The sequence below is a fragment of the Lissotriton helveticus genome, chromosome 5_1 (assembly GCF_964261635.1).
Source record: "Lissotriton helveticus chromosome 5_1, aLisHel1.1, whole genome shotgun sequence".
In the NCBI taxonomy this organism is placed as follows: Eukaryota; Metazoa; Chordata; class Amphibia; order Caudata; family Salamandridae; genus Lissotriton; species Lissotriton helveticus.
The window spans coordinates 317,378,973-317,400,784 of record NC_136065.1 but is presented as its reverse complement, the minus strand read 5'-3'; the positions used below and the strand labels follow the sequence as shown (position 1 = coordinate 317,400,784).

Sequence of the window (21,812 nt, the reverse complement as noted above, 5' to 3'; positions counted from 1 at the left end):
CCATGAAGTAAAGTAGTGTCTCTTCTATAGTCTTAATTGTAACCCCTTCATCCCTACCGGAGCTTCAGCAGAACTTTGATCCACTCTACATTATCAGAACTTAAGACAATTCTTCCAAAAACAAACACTTTACAAGAGTCCTACATTTTTCCAATTTTTTTCTGGGATCTTCTTGTGGTTCGAAAGAAAGGAGGAAATGCAAAACAGTTTAAGATTCATCAGTCATAGATCTTCAGTCGAAAGTGATGCTTCCACTTACAGTGCGTGAAGCATTGGCTTCTGGAAGCGCAGTGAGCGAAACCAGTGCCTGAGAACATACAGACCCGGCCGGCTCTGGAGTGGTGCGACCAGTGTTTTGGGGGTGGGGGGGGGGGGAGTGGGGGAGGGAGGAGGTAGAGGTTGCTGTCTTGGCAAACATATCAGTTTTAAAAGCACCTGCTGCCTCGTTCCAGGCCTCCAGCAATTTTCAGGGAACAATAACAATGTCAAGATAACTCTGGTGAATATTGTTCTTCCTCGAGAGGGATCGAAGTTTTGGCTAGTGGACATTTTGACTCATCATAAGGAAGCGCAGAGGGTTAATATGCCTGCTGCAAAGACCGTGCACCATGCAGAACACAAAGTGCAAATCATGTAAATATTCTGTGGGTTACTGCTTTTGTCAGAGAGATCCTTTTGTTACTTGCAGTAGTTTATAAATTAAAATCCTGATATAGAACAATGAGCTGTTAACTGTAATTAAAGATCTGCATGTAAACTGCAAGGTATAGATTAGCGCATTATGATTTTCTCCCCAGTCTTTGATTATCCTAATGTTGCAAAAAGGGTTCACTTGGGTAGAAGTCAATGTTATTATTGAAGAGAAACCTCAACCATGGTATTAAGTTTTAAATTCCGAGTTTGTTCTTTCCCAGACAAAGCACTCAAACTATACTGCCCATTCAGTATGGATGACGTGTGACTCCTACACATTGTAATCCTCTGTTTTATGTAACATTTCCCATTACTGATTTACACACGTATTGCCTCTGTGTATTGACTGTGTGATGTTAAGTGCTCTGACCTGTACACTGGTATGAGTGGCACTATAAAACAAAACAAATGCATGTGAGAGAGAGTGGTTATGGAGGCCTGAGGGGCCCTGTTACAAGGTTGTAGAGAGGGAATCGTTGGAGTAGGTGGTCACGTGGGCGCAAACAAACACTGTCACACCGGGCGCCACTAGGGCTAGAGCCACCCCTGCAGATAGACCCGTAGGGTAGTCCTCGACTAGAATATAAGAATAGCTGGAAGACATACAACTCACCTGCTCTTGCTCAAGCCGCTGCTGCATAGTTTCAATGTACTGCTGCACAGCCATATAGATGAATTTGTACTGTGCTTCTGTTTGCACCATGCCTGACCGCTGCCGCCGCACAGTCTGGATAGTTTTGGGTATGTCAATGTCGCAGTCCAAACCTGGGGGAAAGGTGGAAAAAAACCAGGGCATGAGGGTCAATGGCAGAGCTTACTGGCCGGTGAGGCGGAGGCCAGGAGAGTTCGATAGGCTGGCGGTAAATTACTGGTGGGCCTTCTTGTATGTGCCCTTATCTCTGAGTATCAGCTTAGAAGGGTGGAACCAAAAGCAGGATGTGCCATGGTGAAGTCTTTGTATAGACTCATGGTACACACGCCAATCATGGAGGAAATGTACACAAAGCAGATGGTTCACTATATAAAGAAGCTTCTTGTCCTGATACCAAGACTGCACAATATGTGCTGTGCCTGGCACAGGGCAGACACCTGGGCAACATCACAACAGCACCAAATGCATTGAGCACTTCTCCTCTGCCTGCCAAGCTCCTGGTGCTGCAACTTGGAATTAGGCAAGACATTTGGCGGTGCCTTCTAAACACGACAAGCTGCCAACGGTGCCCCCAGAGTGTTGCCAGTGATGGTCCAATGCTGCTTCACTTTACTACAGGTAAACAGGTCCCAGGATGCTTGTTTCCAGTACAGGGAGGACCTGGCCTGGCAGTTCTGTCTGGACTGTTCCCATGGGGCACAGGGTCAAGACTGATTTGCATATGGCTGGGTCCAAACTGGGGTGGCGTAGTGGCAAAAGAACAATGGATTTAACCCAGATCTTTTGACTGGGGGAGAATGTTTGCATTGTCAGCATTCCGTCCATCATTTGTTTGCTGTAATCACTTTACTACAGAGCATCGTTAAGGGCCACCACTGGCATCAACTTAAAACTAAACATCACACTAGGCCTCACTCTGGAAGTATATAAGGCAGCAGTTATGTTATGTTATGTTATGTTAATTGTTTATTTCTATAGCGCGCGGCTACTCAAAGAGAGTGTCCCGGCGCTTTATTGGAGAAAGAGACAAAACTGCAACATACTAACATAACACCAGATAAAAAAACTAACAGAAGAGTGGGCCAAAGATTCACGGAAGACCGGCTACTGAGTGAACAGCCAAGTTTTAAGGCCTTTCCTAAAAGCCAGTAGACTGGTGGCTCCCCGCAGGGCCAGTGGTAAAGAGTTCCACAACTGAGATGCCAACAGTCCAAAAGAGCGGCCTCCGAGGCGCGCTTTCTTTACCCGGGGGACAACAGCAAGGTACAGGGCTTCCGACCTCAGAGACCTGGTCGGATGATAAAAGACCAGCCTCTTTTGGAGGTACTTGGCTCCCTCCTTGTGAAGAGCTTTGTAGGCCAAGGTCAGCGCCTTAAAGGCGATCCTCTTGCGGATAGGAAGCCAATGTAAAGTTGCCAGCAAGCCCGAGGCCCTGGAGCGCCTACCAAGGCCAAAGATTGCCCTGGCAGCGGCGTTCTGTACCACTTGAAGCCGCTGCAGCAAGTACTCTGGAAGGCCCAGGTAAAGAACGTTGGAATAATCCAACCTGGACCCAATCAGAGCCTGGACTGTCAGCGTCCTATGTTCCACGGATAACAGAGGAAGGAACCTCCGCAGCATCCTGAGGATGCCAAAGCAAATGCCCGACACCCCCAGGATCTGGGATTTCAAGGTAAGCCTGTTATCCATCTTCACCCCCAGATTCTTAGCAACCTGAGAGGAGCAGGACGGAGGGAACATATCCAGTGGCCACCAGGTCTGCCAATCTGGCTCTGTGTCGCACCCAAAGAAAAGTACTTCGGACTTGTCGGAATTGCACTTAAGGCTGTTTAGATGGAACCAATGAAAAACAGCCCCAAGGCAATCCCGAATACTCTCCCCATCAAAGTCGCCTCCTCTCTTACAAGAGAAGAGGAGCTGGGTGTCGTCCGCGTAGGATACGATCTGGGCACCATGCGACTCCACCAACGCCGCCAAAGGGGTCATAATGATGTTAAAGAGGGTCGGGCTCAAAATAGAGCCCTGAGGGACCCCGACTCCCAGAGGCGGCATCACGGCGGAATCAGGCGGGGCCCAGATCGATTGCCGGCGGCCGGCTAGGAAAGAGGAAAACCAGTCGAACACCGTCCCCCGTAAGCCTATCTCGAAAAGTCTAGCGAGAAGACCATCATGTGGAACGGTGTCGAACGCCGCCGACAGGTCTAACATCACCAGCATGACTTTGCCCCCAGAGTCCAGAACCCCTTTAATGGTTTCCGAGACCTCCAGGAGCGCTGTCTCAGTACTGAGATGGGGACGAAAGCCCGATTGGGTGGCATGCAGGATCTCATTAGATTCAAGAAAGTTGGAGAGCACGCCATGGACGTGCTTATCCAGAATCTTCGTGAGGGCCGGCAGCAGAGAGATAGGCCTATAATTAACAGGGGCCTTCGGGTCTAGACCAGGTTTTTTGAGCAAGGGAATCACCATCGCCTGCTTCCAGGTTCGCGGGACCACACCGAGCCTCAGCGAAAGATTTAAGAGTGGATTAGCCAGCGGGTTGATCACCTCCGCGACTTTCGCTAGAAATTTAGCAGGACATGGGTCAAGGGGAGAACCCGATTTTAAATTGCCCATGAGAGCCAGGGAGTCCAGAGCAGAGATTGGGGGAAACACACTCAACGTCGCCCCTGGCCCGGCCTGTGGCAGTGTGGTGATGTCGGGCTCAGTCTGGCCCGCAGACGCTGGTACCAGGAATGACTCCTGGATGCGTTGGATCTTGCTCGTGAAGAAGTCAGCAAGGTCCGTGGCCCAGGTACCAGATGGTTTTTGGTCCGAGGTGTTAGACCAAGGTGAGGTGAATTCTCTCACAATGGAGAAAATCTCCTTGCAGGAGTTGGAGGCAGCATCAATTCTCCTGGCTAGATAAGCTTTTTTCTCCAGGCGGATGTCCCGGTGATAAGCCTTAACCACCGTTTGGTATGTCAACTTGGCAACAGTGTCATATTGTGCCCGCCAGGCTCTTTCGGCTACCTTGCACTGCTGCCGCGTAGCCGACAGTGCAGCGGTAAACCAAGGCGCAGAGACCCGTTTCGGTGTCGGGCGAGATGTTACTTCCGGGGCAAGATCGTTTAGCCTGTCCACTAACCAGTCTTGCATGGTCTGCAGATCCCTGTCTAGATCACCTGAAAGAAGGCAGGGGTGGGCCTCAGCTGCCTGGGCCAGCATCTCCGGGGTTACTCGATGGAAAGCCCTATGGACACGACCCTGTTGATGTGCCTGGATAGGCACTGATTTAACTATGCCCTTGATCACAAATTTGGCAAGAAAGTGGTCAGACCATAGGACAGGAGTGATCTCTATACCCTCGAGAGGGACAGACGAGAAGACCTGGTCAAGGGTATGCCCCTTCTCATGCGTAGGCTCCTGAAAGTAGGGGATGAGCCCCAGCGGGGTCAGCGCCTCCGAGAGTTTGGCGGCAGCCGGGTCGGATGAATCATCCATCCGGAAGTTAAAATCGCCAGCCACGATGAAATGTTCGGCTTTCAGGGCCAACTCCACCAGCACCGTATCCAGATCTTCAAAGAAGGTGCCGGGAGTACCAGGTGGCCTATATACGAGCAGTCCCTTAAAGGATTGGTGGGGCGAAAGAGTGATAGAGAAGGCTAGGGTCTCCGAGCCTCGGATGTCAATAGCTGGCAGGATCTCACAGGGGGTTCCTTTCCGGACCACTAGCGCTACTCCACCTCCCCTTCCCTTGGCTCTATCCTTTCTGAAGATGTTGTAATCAGGCGGGATTGCCAAAGCGACGTCAGGGTTAGAAGAGTCACCCCACCATGTCTCAGTAAGCATGAGACATAGTGGTTTATCTATATCGAGAAGCTCATAGATGTCCTGCGCATGTTTGCAAGCTGACCTGGTGTTCAATAGCATGCACCCGAAGCCCATACTAGAGATGTTATTGCTCGGCCGTAAAAAGAGCGAGCGGGTCGGGCGCCAGCCACAACCCGGGCAACGGGATTTCCCATGGTAACGGCCAGGGAAAACAGTGCGACAGCCAGAGCCATGAGGATAGAATGAGCGAAGTTCGCTAGGGGAATAGCGCAAGGCGGGGGTCCCAGGGGGACACATCCCTGTAGGAAGAATCCCACCCGCCGCTCCGCCCGCCTCCGGGACGCTGACGGGCGCAGACAGGCAGGACTCTGGCGAGACTCCGGCGTAGCGAAGGCGCGACCGCTATGCTAGACCGCTACGTCAGAAGCGAGCATTAAGTAGGCGGTAGGCGGAACAAGCGCTAGCGCGCTAACCCCCAGCAGGAAGGAACCAGCCTTCCCAAGATGGCGTCGTCACGAAATGGTCACGTGACTAGAGAAACCCGGGAGCCCGGACCCGCTAAGTAGCGGTGTTTGATTTTGTTTTATAATGCTGTGAGGGCCAGGGTGGGTCGCAGCAATGACGCTATTAAAATCAGGGCCAAAGAACACAAATAAACATAAATACTAAACAGGTAATTATTTAAAAAAGCGAGCGCGAGCCACAGCGCAGCGCAATAGATTGCTCTAAGCAAAAACGCGGTGGTCACCTTCTCCAGGCTGACCCCACAAGGAAGCTCACCTTAAGTAGGCGGTAGGCGGAACAAGCGCTAGCGCGCTAACCCCCAGCAGGAAGGAACCAGCCTTCCCAAGATGGCGTCGTCACGAAATGGTCACGTGACTAGAGAAACCCGGGAGCCCGGACCCGCTAAGTAGCGGTGTTTGATTTTGTTTTATAATGCTGTGAGGGCCAGGGTGGGTCGCAGCAATGACGCTATTAAAATCAGGGCCAAAGAACACAAATAAACATAAATACTAAACAGGTAATTATTTAAAAAAGCGAGCGCGAGCCACAGCGCAGCGCAATAGATTGCTCTAAGCAAAAACGCGGTGGTCACCTTCTCCAGGCTGACCCCACAAGGAAGCTCACCTTAAGTAGGCGGTAGGCGGAACAAGCGCTAGCGCGCTAACCCCCAGCAGGAAGGAACCAGCCTTCCCAAGATGGCGTCGTCACAAAATGGTCACGTGACTAGAGAAACCCGGGAGCCCGGACCCGCTAAGTAGCGGTGTTTGATTTTGTTTTATAATGCTGTGAGGGCCAGGGTGGGTCGCAGCAATGACGCTATTAAAATCAGGGCCAAAGAACACAAATAAACATAAATACTAAACAGGTAATTATTTAAAAAAGCGAGCGCGAGCCACAGCGCAGCGCAATAGCCACAGCAGTCTGGCAACAAGCAGCACATTCAGAAGCACGCAACACCCGCCCTGGCCAAAGAGCAGCAATATCTCGGGTTCAATGAAATGCACCCCAATGGCACCTTGAGCAGTGCACCAGGCACATCGAACCAAAGGCCTGGTGTATGCCAGCAGCACCCGACAGGCTGCCATAATGACCACAATTCTAGCATGCTTCATCCGTAACAGTGTTTGTGTGGCACACTTGTCTACTGGAGTAGAACCAAAGGAAGATACTTTAAATGAGTAACACCCTAATAATTTCAAATTTAAGCACAACTTGGATTTTAACACCATCCTTATGATGGCAGCATCCGAGCATTTCAGGACATGAGCATCTCTGGCATACTATGACAGCAATTTCAATGTGTATTTATTCCCTTGCACAAACGTTTTGAATACCAGTTCACTGGCACAGGATCAGCGCTGGGATTTTCTTTTTGACTAAGTATTTTACGCTGCTGTTATTCTTTTTGTAAATGGTTTTGGTGTGCTTTTATCAGGTAGATTGTTATAATTGAGTTGGGTACCATTTCTCATTTGCCACGAACCTGATCTGCCGTACATCCAGGTTTCCTACCAGGCACACAATTCTCTGATGATCACAGCAACACCGCTGGCTGCTGCTGTGAGCCCTATTCTTGTGTGTCCTAAGGTAGTCGGTGCACACCTGTAAAAAGATACAGGCTAGCATCTTCTGAGACGAGATGTGCCCCAAACATATTTACAGCGTTTACTTGCTAGGTCCTTGATTTTTTAAGAAAATTAAGTCCTATCGTCAATGATAGCCATAATGGGGACTGGTTGGGTGTTTCTGTAAATATTCAGAAATTGTAGGGTTACTGCTGGCTTTTCCTAGCAAATAATCAAATTATGGGTCAGGTCAGTGAACTCGTCACAGTCATTTAGTTGATTCGAGGCAGACTGGCTAAGTCACAGTGCAGTGCACAGATTGCTAGTTGCAAAACATATCACAGGTACCGGGGATGGGGATGGTTTCATTCAGACCTGGGGTGCTCTAAGAATGCTGTCCGTGGTGGTCCCTAGCAGTACTCGTGTAATGAACCTCATACATCAGGTATAAACAATTCTGGTAATGGATAGCCACCGGTGCCTTCTCCTAGGATCAAACAGCATTCACCAAAAATGCAGTCAAAAACTAGAGACATCTCCTGATGCCCAGGAAGGACCCTAGAAAGCATGTGGGGTGCAATCACGCCTGAACGTTTACAAGTCTCCCACTACAGTTCTCCCCTGTAACACCCATTAACACCTGTTTTAATTTACATTTTACTGTCCCTCACCAACAGGGTTTACCTGGTGGTGACAGACAGTAACACTTTTTTTTTTTTTGTAAAAGAGAACAAGAATGGCTACATGTCTGCCCATTCTAAATGGGTGGTTTGGCTATGGCACTAACTGTGTAGCCAAACCTATGGTCCACTCGAATTAAATCGGGCTAGCAGACCATTATGTTGGCAGTGAGTACACACCACCAAGATATACATTGGCCCCAAGCCTTAAAATGGCAACTCTTCAGAACAGATAGAAAACCTTTGAACTCCCTCTGAAATCCTACAGTCCCCCAGTAAACATTCATTACCCTTACACTCAGACCTCTGCGAACCCCTCCAGGATTAAACTTTACATAGCCCAAGAACCCTTATTGTGTGCCAGGTAAGGGCAAATCTACCATCCCCCTCAGTTCCTTACCTTCACTTTGCCAGAGGTTGCGACCCACATTAATTACCGGGGATGAGGTGAAGTCAAGCATTCCACACATGAACTTTTTTAAGTGCCAGAGTGTGAGACACTATTGAAGAGATTAAAATAGTCCGACACCAGTCTTCCAGAGTCATTACCAGTGGCAGAGATGAAATCAAGCTTTCTACCCATCACCTAGATCTCAAAGAGCACGCCCCACACAGAGAATGCACACCCAGAACTCAGAGGGAATGGCCACTGCTGGAGTAGGCACACGTTCTGCCCTCAGCATACATGTACCCAGATCTCAGCGAGCACACCCCATGCTCAGAGGACACACACTCTGCACATATGCACCCACATCTCAGTGAGCACACTCCATGCTCAGAGAACGACACCTATATGCATCCAGTCCAGATCTGAGTGAGCACAGCCCATGCTCAGAGGACACACTCTGCACATATGCACCCAGATCTCAGCGAGCACACCCCATGCTCAGAAGACACACACACTGCACATATGCACCCAGTGTCAGTGAGCACACTCCATGCTCAGAGGACGTACACCTACATGCACCCAGATCTCAGCGAGCACACCCCATGCTCAGAGGACGTAAACCTACATGCACCCAGATCTCAGTGAGCACAGCCCATGCTCAGAGGACGTACACCTACATGTACCCAGATCTCAGCGAGCACACCCCATGCTCAGAGGACGTACACCTACATGTACCCAGATCTCAGTGAGCACACCCCATGCTCAGAGGACACACACTGCACATATGCACACACATCTCAGTGAGCACGCCCCATGCTCAGAACGACACATATATGCATCCAGATCTCAGCGAGCACAGCCCATGCTCAGATGACACACTCTGCACATATGCACCCAGATCTCAGCGAGCACACCCCATGCTCAGAGGACGTACACCTACATGCACCCAGATCTCAGTGAGCACAGCCCATGCTCAGAGGACGTACACCTACATGCACCCAGATCTCAGCGAGCACACCCCATGCTCAGAGGACGTACACCTACATGCACCCAGATCTCAGTGAGCACACCCCATGCTCAGAGGACGTACACCTACATGCACCCAGATCTCAGTGAGCACAGCCCATGCTCAGATGACACACTCTGCACATATGCACCCAGATCTCAGCGAGCACACCCCATGCCCAGAGGACGTACACCTACATGCACCCAGATCTCAGTGAGCACAGCCCATGCTCAGAGGACGTACACCTACATGCACCCAGATCTCAGTGAGCACAGCCCATGCTCAGAGGACGTACACCTACATGCACCCAGATCTCAGCGAGCACACTCCATGCTCAGACGACACATACCCTCCGCACATATGCACCCAGATCTCAGTGAGCACACCACATGCTCAGAGGATACACACCCTTCGTATATATGCACCCCGATCTCAGTAAGCACACCCCGCGCTCAGAGAACACACACCCTCCATACACATGCACCAAGACCTCAGAAAAGACGCCCCGTGTCTGGAGTATACACACTCCAGCGTCAGTGCACATGCAGATAAGCCATAAGCGTGCACACCGCCATACCCTTGCCCAGTGCTCACCTCCCTCGAGCCCCCTTAGTGTGCACGCCTGCTGCCCTTAGCCGCATGTGCACAACCCTCAGCCCACCAACCTTTCCGGGAGATGATGTCCACCAACAGGTCAATCACAATGATGGTTCCTGTGCGTCCGATTCCAGCACTAGAAGAGATGAAAGTGGAGGTACACAGGTCAAAGGAAGGAAGACAAGGAGCGCATTTTAACTACACACAAAGACCAGAGGCGCAATGGAAACACAGCTCAGCATCTGGATATACAGAGCTGGTGCTTCCAGTGCATTATATAAGCAGATCTCTGAACCATCAGAACCAGAACCAAACCTCAGACCAAGTTCTCAGACCAGACCATACACCTCAAGACCGAGACCTGCCCTGTGGAGACTGTGGTCTGCCCTGTGACGACCGAGGCCCGCCCTGTGGCGACCGAGGCCCGCCCTGTGGCGACCGAGGCCCGCCCTGTGGCGACCGAGTAAGTGTGGACGGTCATTCACCACTCCTGTCATAGAGCCACAAGTTCAATGCATTGTTAATTGCAAAACCAATGTACTGTTAATTGCAAAACCAATGTACAACCTTTAGGCACTAAAGACTTCACAGCTTATTCTACAAGGCGGCGCTGCATTAGAAACAAAGAAACAACATAACACAGAGAATAACACGATACACAATGCCCAGTCGGATCGTTTACTACTTTGAAGAATAGGTTTTACTGCACAAGTGTGTCAAACGGAACATTTAAAAATATGTTGTGCACAAAAAATATAAAATACCATCACATTCTCAGGATCAAGTAGGACCACTCCCCGGCACCTTTATAATGCTTCGATAGACTCAATTTTTCGAACATGGAGCCTATAGGCAGGTAAAGTGTGGATGCTTGGCAGCCTTTGGAAGTCTTAGAGCTTACTATGGTTTGTTTACCTCTAGTCAGGCAACCGAGCAGTGGAACCAGCTGGTGGCTGTGGAACGGGCAGTGCCAGGAGCCCTCCCGCGTCTATGGCGCAGAACACATAATGGACTCAGCAACACTCAAGCGCCAGAGCGCGTGCCTTAACGTCCTGGCGCGTGCCTGATCAAACGTCATGGCGCGTGCATGATCAGCGCCAGGACCCCTTGGTGCAGACAGGTACCCAATCCAGTTTGGAATCTAGACAGACCAGTGAGGACGGAGGGTGCTGGCAAACCGGAGGAAGTCTAAAAGATTCGGGCAATAACGGCGGGCATTGTGGTCAGAGTGGGGAGGTACTGCAGTTAACAGACTATTGGTTCCTAGCTACGCGGGGGTGGTGCTTTCAATGGCAGTGTAAGAGAAAAATAACTGAGATGGAGCTCCTGAGAAGGCATATACAAAGTGACATAATGGAGACAGGCAGACAGAGGTTGGAAGTACCAGACTCGAATTTGAGGGAACTAGATAAAGTGGAGAAAGTGTCTCAGGGTCACACCCTGTAGAGTGAAGGTGAAGGCGGAGAACCTTATGAATGAAACTGGCGTAAGGTGATGGAGAGCAGAGTGAGTCACGCAGAGAAGAGTTCAAGGCACATGAGGAGTGCTGTGGCTGAATTTCAGTGGGACCTATGATCCTCAACACTGTAGTGGGAGGGTTAGAAAATATAAAGCACTAAAATAATTTTGGGGTGTAAGCTTTCCAGTGATTAACAGAATTCTTTGAGGTGGAGGTGGCGAAGGAGTTCTTTTCCGGAATGCCTGATCCCACTAACCACGATGGTGATAAGTTGATAAGCACTGGTAAAGCCAATAGTCCTCACCTTATAAGACTATTGCTCTGGATTTTCCTTTTGTTCCTGTGGTATGGACTTGTTTGGTGTGGAGTGAAATTATGTGATGTGAAGTGGAATTAAGAAGTGTAGAATGGAATTGTGTTGCATATTTGTTGAGTGGAATACTGTGGAGTGGAATACTGTGCAGTGGAATTTTGTGGAGTGCAATTATGTTGCATGGTGGGGAGTGAAATTATGTGGACTGAAATTATGTGTCATGGAGTGGAATTATGTCGAGTGAGATTGTGTTGTGTCATGGATTAGAATTGTGTGTTGTGGGGTGAAATGTGTACTGTATGGTTGAATTATGTTGTGTGTAGTGAATTATGTGGCGTAGCATGGAATTGTGCAGCACAGATTCTTGTTGCACCAGTGAAATTTTGTAGAGTTGAACTGTGTGGTGTGGAACTGTTTGAGGTTGACTGGAATTGTGTTGAGTGGAATTATGTGGCATGGAGCAGAGCAGAATTTTGTGAATTGTAATTATATGGTGTGAAGTGGAATTATGAGTTTGAATTATATGGCATGGTGCACAGTAGAAATTTGTGGAGTTGAATTATGAAGAGGAGTGGAATGTGTTATGGAGTGAATGTATGTGGTGTGGAGCTGAAATGTGCACTGTAAATATGTGGCATGGTTCGGAGTGTAATTATGTGGAGTGTAATTATGTTTCACGGTGTGGATTTACGTGGAGTGGTATTGAGTGGCATTATGTTGAATTATATTGTGCGGACTGTAATTATGTTGTGTGGAGTGAAATTAAGTGGATTGGAGTGGAATTGTTAGGTGTGGAATTGTATTGTGTGGAATTATGTGGGGTGAAATTGTGTGACTGAGTAGAATTATGTGTAGTAAAATTATGTGGCATGGTGTGCAGTGGAACTATGTGGATAATTATGTGGTATTGATTGAAGTGAAAATACTTGGAGTGGGATTGTGTCTCACAGAGAGTAATTATGTGCAGTGGTTTCGTGTGTCGTGGAGTGGAATTATGTGGTGTGGCGTTGAATTATGTGGTGTGGTGTTGAATTATGTGGTGTGGCGTTGAATTATGTGGCGTGGCGTTGAATTATGTGGCGTGGCGTTGAATTATGTGGCGTGGCGTTGAATTATGTGGCGTGGCGTTGAATTATGTGGCGTGGCGTTGAATTATGTGGCGTGGCGTTGAATTGTGATGTGGATTGGATGTATGTGGTGTGGAATGGAATTGTGTGTTTAGTAGAATTATGTGATCTTGTGTGCAATTATGTAGTGTGGAGTGGAATTGTGTGGAGTGAATTCTGTAGCGTGGAATTGTGTGGTGTTGAGTGGAATTATGTTGAGTGGAATTATGTGACATGATGTGGAGTGTTGCTATGTGGAGTGTTGCTATGTGGCGTGGAGTAGATTTATATGGAGTGCAATTATATGGTGTGGAGTGAATTTATGTGAGGTTGAATTATGTGAGTGGAAGTATGTGGAGTGTAATTATGGTGTGTGGTGTGGAATTGTGTGACAATACATTGTGTGGAGTGTAATTATGTAGCATGGTGTGGAGTGAAATTATGTGGCCTGGGTTCAAAGTTGAATTTGGTTGAGTTTAATGTGTTTTGGAGCGGAGTGGATATATGTGGAGTCTAATATTGTGCTGAGGAGTGCAATTTTGGAATGCAGAGTGAAATTATGTGTAGGGGAGAGTAAATTATGTAGATTGGAGTGGAATAGAGTGGTATTATGTGGAGGGAAATCGTGACATGGAGCGGAATGAAAATATGTGCAGTTGAAACCAGGTTCTAGTCTAGTCACCGGCCCAACATCCTGTGACCCTGAGCAAATCACTTAATCTTTTCTTGCCTACACAAAATTAATGTACTTATGTAAAGCACTCCAACACCTTCGGGTCGAGCTTGGGCTCTATAAAAGCGGCAACAAAAACAAAAGTCAGAGGACCGGACAAAAATACCCAGCCTTCCAGCTCATCTATTGTACTGGGTGATGGCATGGCAATTGGAATAAGGGGGAACAATCAAACAGACAACAGGTTGGAGCAAACAACATTGCCGGCTACAAAAGATGCATTCTGTAGAGCGGCTCAACAAAAGGAAAAAATAACTCTCAAAAGCGCAAGCACACAAGTACTAGGGCCTTACCCAAGGGGACAGACAAATGCAAGAAGAGGGTCGTGCCGACTGGAGAGCTGACCAGAAGGGAGCAAGCAATTGCGAGTGGCTTGCAGCCCACCACCGGTGAGTAATGTGTGGCCTCCAAGCCAACTAATAGTAAACATGTCTTGAAGAGACAGAGCATGCACTATATCTATGCAAGACCTAAAACAGGTCTACAGGCTTCACTCCAGTAAGACAAGCATACCAAATGATGATGACTGAGCTATCACCATTGTGGACTTCAGGGATTCATGATTTATGGATCGTGTTCTGAACATGGAGTGGCACAAGAGAGGTAAGTGTTGGGTAAACTGGAAAGAAAAGGTTCTTGTAGAGAAAGGGATGAGTTTTCCCTAGCCCGTCAGACAGTTCTAGTTCTGGAGATCCAGGGGACACTGGACATGCAGATAGTCCGGTACATACAGGAACAAAGCAACCTGCACAGAAAGGATGTTATGTACCCTGCAATCATCGGTTTGTTGAAGGCAGTACTGTAGATTCACATGCTCTGCATACTCATGCCATCTAATGTTGGGCTCGGTCGATTACAACTTGTTTATCTTCGAAAAAGTCTTTCAAGTCACAAGGTCTCATTGACTCCTCCTCTGGTCTTGGGTGTGCCTGGGCACTGACTCCATTAAAAAAAATATTTTTCGCCCATGGGGTGAGAGTAGAAATTGAGTATTGAGCGGAAAAGAATAGAGTAAGTGAAAGAAGTCTGTAACAAGCACAGATTTCCAGGGAGGAGGGTGTGCACATGTGAATCTACAGCACTACAAGCAACAGGTTTTTATAGGGTAAGTCACATAATCCCTTCGTAGCATGTGTGGCTGTAGATATATATGCTCTGCATAGACTATTAGGACCCGGAGACCTCCAGTCTGGCCCAAACCCCCAACCACCCAAACGAGGTACCAACAAATCTACAGAGACGCTTTGTTCCCCCGGAGGGGGAAGGGGACTGCTTCTGGAGGACCCCCCCTAACTAGGGGGGACTCTAGGATTCTAGACCCCGACAAAAGGGCGACCAGGGCCCCAAGGTCCTTTGCCCTCCCCACCACAAAACGGTCGCAGTGCAAATGCCCAGATGTCCCTAATAAACAAACCAGTCCCTAAATCCGAAAGTTGAACACCATCCTCATGGAACATGTTGCCCTTGAGAAGTTTGTGAGAGATATTCCACAGGCGGCCCAGGCACAACCTCAACCTAGACATTTCGGAGTTCAAATGCCGTACCAACACATTAATCACTCTGTACTTTATATTCTTCCCCCAATTCCGGCGTGGCACCATGTGAGACCATGCAATAGCCGCTTCAGGAATGAATATGCTACTTACCAGTATGCATCTGTTCTTGGCATGTAGGGCTGCTGACATTCATATCTATAGCATAGATCGCTGCCTAGTGTTGGGTCCGGATGATTGCACATTGTTGTCCTGGAAGAGTCTTCGAAGTATCACGAGATAGGTGGCTCCTCCCCTGCACTACAGTGTGCATGGGCATCAACTCCATCCCCAGATTGTTTTTAGCCATTGTGGCGAAGATGGAGTGTAACAGTGTGAGCGATGGCCATGCTAAGAGTAAGTGTAAAATTCTGCAGCCGCTACAGGCGCCAGGGAGGAGGGCGGCGATATGAATGTCAGCAGCCCTACATGCCAAGAACAGATGCATACTGCTAAGTAGCATATTCAGTTCGAGGCATGTGGGCTGCTGAATTCAGATCTATAGCATAGAATATATAGCAGTCCCTCCATTATCGGCGGCCGCCTGTGCCAGCTGCAGACGTTTGAAAAAGTGTTTTTAGAACAGCCTGCCCTAGAGCTGCTTGGAGTGCACACCTACACAGTAGTGTTTAGTAAATGTGTGTGGGGTAGACCATGTGGCTGCTCTACAAATGTCCTCTAAAGGGATATTACCAAGGAAAGCCATGGAGGCCCCCAACTTGCGGGTGGAGTGGGCTCTCGGGGGGGATCGTTAAAGTGCGCTTAGCCTTTTGATAGCAAATTTGAATACACTTAACGATCCACCTGGCTATACCTGCCTTGGAAATGGTGTTGCCTTTGTGTTGGGCAGAAAAGGCAACAAAGAGTTGTTTCGTCTTCCTAAAGTCTTTGGTCCTATCAATGTAGTACATCAAAGCTCGTTTAACGTCAAGAGTGTGGAGAATTCTTTCAGCCACCGTCTCTGGATTTTGAAAGACCACAGGCAGTTCAATAGTCTGATTGACATGGAACTGTGAAACCACCTTAGGAAGAAATTTAGGGTTAGTGCGCAGCACCACCTTGTTGGAGTGAACCTGTATGAATGGCTCTTGTACGGTGAGCGCCTGGAGCTCACTAACACGTCGCAGTGACATAATGGCTATGAGGAAAGCCACTTTCCATGTTAAGAACTGAATCTCGCATGAATGTAGAGGCTCAAAGGGTGGACCCATCAGTCTGGTGAGGACCACATTAAGGTTCCATACAGGAGCTGGCGGGGTCCTGGGAGGAATGACTCGTTTCAGTCCTTCTAGAAAGGCTTTAATGGCAGGCACTCTGAAAACTGAGAGATGCTGCCTGTTTTGGAGATAAGCCGCTATGGCGGATAAGTGTATCCGAATGGAAGCATATGCTAGATTACATTTGTAAAGATGTAACAAATAACAAATGATGTTGCGAGTAGATGCGTCTAGCGGGTTGATGTTGTGGTCTGCACAGTAAATGACAAACCGCTTCCATTTTGCTGCATAGCATGCCCTGGTGGTGGGCTTCCTTGCCTCCCGTATGATATCCATGCAGTCGGGAGGAAAGTTAAGGTAGCCAAATTCTAAGACCTCAGGACCCAGATCGCCAGGTTGAGCTGTTGCGGGTCTGGGTGCTGAATGTCGCCATGGCTCTGCGTCAAAAGTCTGGGTGTGAGGTGCAGCTTTTGATGCGGTACCACGGAGATTTCTAGAAACGTGGTGTACCAAGGTTGGCGTGCCCACGTTGGAGCAACCAGGATGAGTGTCATCGAGTGTTGCTTTAGCTTTCGTGCCACCAGCGGTATTAGAGGTGCTGGGGGAAAAGCGTACGCAAATTTGCCGGACCAGTTCATCCATATCGCATTGCCCTGCGACTGTGGGTGCGGGAATCTGGCGGCAAAGCTTCGGCATTTTGCGTTTTCCCTCGTGGCGAACAGGTCTATCTCTGAATGACCCCACTGCTGGAAGTACGGGTGGAGTACTGATGGATGTATCTCCCACTCGTGCATTTGGTGGCTGTAACTGCTGAGCAGATCCGCCATCTGATTGTCCTTGCCCGGGAGGTGTTCCGCCATGAGGAAGATGTTCCTTTGAATGGCCCACTTCCACATGCTCTGAGCCAGATGAGACAACTGTGGAGAGTGTGTACCTCCCTGCTTTTGAATATAGTACATGGCTGTCATGTTGTCCGTCTGGATCAACACAACTTTGTTGCCCAGATGTACCTTGAATGCTTTCCTTGCCATGAAGATTGCCATCAGCTCTAGGAGGTTGATGTGCATCTTCTTTTGGTGCGTTGTCCATAGACCCTGCACTGTGTAGTGGAGTACATGAGCTCCCCAACCCTGGAGAGAAGCGTCCGTTGTTAGGATGATCTGTGGAACAGGGTCCTGGAACGGTCGGCCCGCGCAAAGGTTGTGTGGATTCCACCAATGCAGAGAGTTGTATGCCCGACCGGTCACCAACACTAGGTCGTTCAACTGTCCTTGAGCCTGATTCCACTGATGTGCTAAGCACTCTTGAAGCGTACGCATATGTAGTCTCGCGTGCGGGACTATGAAGATGCAGGAGGCCATCATGCCTAAACAACTGCATGAACACTCGTGCTGGAAGCGAGTGTTGCGGCCTGAATTTCTGTATAAGCGACTGAATGCTGTTGATCCTCACAGAATTTGGCTGAGCTGTGGCTGCCAGAGTATTTATTGTCGCACCCAGATACTGCTGCACATGCGCTGGCTGAAGGTGCGACTTTGGATAATTCAGTGAGAATCCCAGATCGTGAAGAAGGTGAATGGTGTGGGACATGTCGGCAGCGCACTGCTTGGCCGACTTTGCTTGGACAAGCCATTCGTCCAGATAAGGGTAGACGTGAACGTTTTGTCTCCGGAGGTGCGCAGCCACCGTCGCCAGGCATTTTGTGAACACCCTGGGCGCTGTGGTCACTCCGAAAGGGAGGACCTTGAATTGGTAATGCTGATTCTGAATGGTGAATCTGAGGTATTTTCTGTGTGATGGATGCAGTGGAATGTGAAAATATGCGTCTGAGATCCAACGTTGCGAGGAAATCCCCTTGATTGAGCAACGGAAGAACCTGCTGCAGCGTGAGCATGTGAAAGTGTTCTGAGAGAATGTACTGGTTTAGGGGCCTGAGGTCCAGTATGGGTCTGAGGGACCCGTCCTTTTTTGGGATTAAGAAGTACAGGGAGTACACTCCTGTGCCTCTTTCTTCCACTGGCACGAGCTCGATTGCCCTTTTTTGCAGCATGACGAGCACCTCTTGCTGCAATAAGTGCAAATGCTCTGTTGACATAGGACGGTGCCTTGGTGGGATGTTGGGTGGAGTGGACGTTAACTCCAGACAATAACCGTACTGGATAAGTTTCTTGACCCACCTGTCCGTGGTGATGGATTTCCAGACTGGCAGGAACTGCTGGAGTCTCCCCCCGACAGGTGTTATATGGTCGGGGGGCAGTGACAAGGCGTCACTGTTTGTTGGTGGCAGAGGATCTGGAGTTGTTGATTCCACGACCTCTGCCCTTGGCGCTGTTGCCACGATAGCCGCCTCTACTCTGCTTGTTGTAAGAGGTCTGCGCCCCACCTTTAGTGTACTGTGTTTGCTGGGACATCTGGCCTCTGGAAACACCTCTATTGCTTGAGCGACGAAAAGTACTACCCCTGAACTGCTGGGACTGGAGAGCCCCCATGGACTTTGCAGTCTCGGTGTCTTTCTTTATTTTTTCCAGGGTGGTATCCACCTCAGGGCCAAATAAGTGATCAGGGTTAACAGGCTGATTGAGGATGGTGGTTTGTATCTCTGGTTTGAACCTGGAGATTCTGAGCCAGGCCTGACGCCGCAACATCACACTTGTGTTAATGGCCCTGGCCGCGGTGTCCGCTGCGTCCAGTGCACATTTAATAGAAGCATTTGAGATGAGCTTCCCTTCTTGAATGAGCATCTCCGCTGCCTCTTTATACTCATCTGGCAAGTGTTGTAACAGGGTCTCAAGTGTATCATAGTGTGCCCTGTCATATCTGGCCAAAAGTGCCTGAGTGTTTGAAATGCGCCAGACATTGGCCGCTTGAGCCGCCACCCTCTTCCCTGATACTTCAAGCACTTTAGATTCCTTGTCAGGGGGAGGAGCATCACCAGTAGTTTGTGAATTTGCCCTCTTCCGGGCATTAGAAACAACTAGAGAGTCGAACGGCAACTGGCCCTTGATGTAGGTAGGGTAGCCAGGAGCCGGCTTATACTTCTTTTCAATCCTGGGGTTTATAAACCTGGCACGCGTGGGTTCTTCAAAAATGTCTGCAGCATGTTTTAAAACACCCTTCAGCATTGGCAGAGTCTTGACAGTCTTTTCAGAAGTGGAAAAGGTATCAAACAGAAAGTCCACTTCAATAGGGTCAGCATGCAGCTGGACGTCGTGGTTTTTTGCTGCCCTCTCAATTAGAGCATTAAATGCCGCAGAATCCTCAGTAGGAGAGGTTTTGACAGTATATAGTTGAGTGTCCGGGGCAGTTTGCGGATCCCCTGGGTCCCCAGCATCTGCCCATGAGTCATGGTGATCCTCAGGGAAGTTGTACTCCTCATCGTCCCCTTCCCCAGCCTCCACATCAGAGTAAGTGGGAGAGGTTGGGGCAATGTCCTGAGGCCGTGGAGTAATTGGTTCAACCAGAACTGGTGACTCCGTAGAAGCCTTTTTCCTCTTTAAAGGAATTGTGTAGGACTGCATAGGCTGTGCCGGCGAAATCTTCCGCTTGTAGAAGGAAAGTTAACCGGTGTCGGCGTCGATAAATTGTTCCGACTGCTCCTCCAGTAGGGCTGGTCGATGTTTAGTGCACACAACTGCAGGTGTAGGCTTCGGCCCCGAGGGCACTTTTGTCGACGTCTCGACGACCGTCCTGGGCGCGAACGCCTTCGGCGCCACTTTCGGCGGCAGCGTGAACTGGATCGGCGCCGTCGACTTTGGCGGTTTGGCAGCGGGCTTCTGGGTGAAAGTATCCTTCGGATCGACCGCGGAAGCCTTGTTTCTGATGCGTTGCAACGAGTCCGACAACTGCTTCGTGAAGGATGTGGACGGTTTCGTCGACCCGACAGGGGTTCTTGGTCCACCAGCATGTGCTGACTCGAGTGTAACAGTACTTTTGGCCTTTTCTGGCCGACGTGCTGGATCGACAGCTTTTGGAGCTCCGACTCCCCTGTCTGTGTCGACGGCCTTCGGCGCTGACGGTTTCGGGTCGGCGGCCTTGACAATTGGCTTCGGTGTCCCAGTCTTCGGCTCGACGCCCTTGAGCGACTTCGGCTCGACGCCCTTGAGCGACTTCACCGGATCGACCACCTTCTTCGGCTTCGGCTGCCCCGACATGTCTGAAGACGAGGAGGCCACCAAGGCGACAGGCGTCTTTTGTTTCGACGGTGTCTCTATCACTTTCGGTTTCGTCGAGACCGAAGCTTTCACTTTCGGTTTCGATTTGACCAATGGCGGCTCCGTAGAAGTGTCCGTAGCCAGGCCCGGAGGCGAGACCGTGGATCCAGGTATAAGATCTTGGGTAAGGCCACGTGGCGATCCCTCGACCTGAGCCTTAGTGACAGCTCGAACAGGGCATAGCTCTTCACCTGAGCTATCTTCCGTGGCCCCATAGGCCTCATTGTCGTCTCCTACCTCGTCGACTACGTCTTCTGTGTCGAGCATTTCGACGTCTGCGTCGTAGTTGGAGTCGATCTCTGCCGCTGGAGTTGAAATCGGCTCTGGATCTTCCGGCTCGTCTGCTCCTTCCCCCTCGAAAATGTTCACCGGGTCAGGGGCCGACTGCTGGGCCTCCGGCGCGCCACGCGCCGAAGTCGAATCGTCTTCTTGGAGCGAAAACGGGAACAAGCCATACAGTTGGCTTCGTCGTGATCCGGCGACAGGCACTTGTTACACACCGGGTGGACGTCGATGTGGGGATACTTCGAGTTGCACACGGGGCACCTTTTGAACGGGCTCCGTTCCATGATGTGTCGTCGAATAAGTCTGGTTGCGTTGACTGGGCCTCGAGCACCGAAGAGCCACTCGACTCCTCTGGATGTCCGACTCGGGAACTGAGCCGGAACAGAGCTGGGCACCGAACGCAAAACAATACCGACGCTATAGAAAAGGCCTTCGGGCCTAAAGGAAAGTTTCTATCGATTCCGATCTTCAGTGATCAAATATGCATCCGAACCCAATGGCGGAAAAAAACAATCTGGGGATGGAGTCGATGCCCATGCGCACTGTAGTCCAGGGGAGGAGCCACCTATCTCGTGATACTTCGAAGACTCTTCCAGGACAACAATGTGCAATCATCCGGACCCAACACTAGGCGGCGATCTATGCTATAGAAATGAATTCAGCAGCCCACATGCCTCGAACATGCCTTATCCATTTTTGTGAATTCAGTCAAAATCGCCTCACTGAGGCCCTTACGCCGGCCCATCCGCACCAAGTCATTACCACCCAGGTGTAATGCAATGAGATCCGGGGACTGGAGTCCCTCACAACCCCAGGCAACTTGAATAAAACATTGTAGCTGTAAGATACGTAGGCCACCAATCCTGCACTACCGGAATGCCACATCACGCAGGGCGAAAGGCTTTAGTCCACGGAGCAGTAGCAACCTGTAGGCCGCCCGACAGTTAAAGGAGTGACCAACCACTGCCTGTCCCCCACATTGTGGGACCCGGAAGCCACCCTTGGTCGGCAATGCACCAGATTGCCAGGGGCCTGGGCCACGGAAGCCCCACGTCCTA

The 21,812-nt window shown here is 49.7% G+C and overlaps 1 protein-coding gene across 3 annotated transcripts in view; it reads right to left on the bottom strand.

The window, feature by feature from the left end:
• LOC144754495 (tyrosine-protein phosphatase non-receptor type 11-like) overlaps nt 1-21,812 on the bottom strand; it is a 376,140-nt gene that overhangs the window by 24,301 nt on the left and 330,027 nt on the right. For all 3 annotated transcript variants that reach the window (XM_078642364.1, XM_078642361.1, XM_078642363.1), the window contains exons 12-13: nt 9,967-10,034; nt 1,307-1,458 (exon numbers count right to left, since the gene is read on the bottom strand). In XM_078642364.1, coding sequence (XP_078498490.1) covers nt 1,307-1,458; nt 9,967-10,034 — 220 coding nt within the window. The remainder of the gene's footprint in view (nt 1-1,306; nt 1,459-9,966; nt 10,035-21,812) is intronic.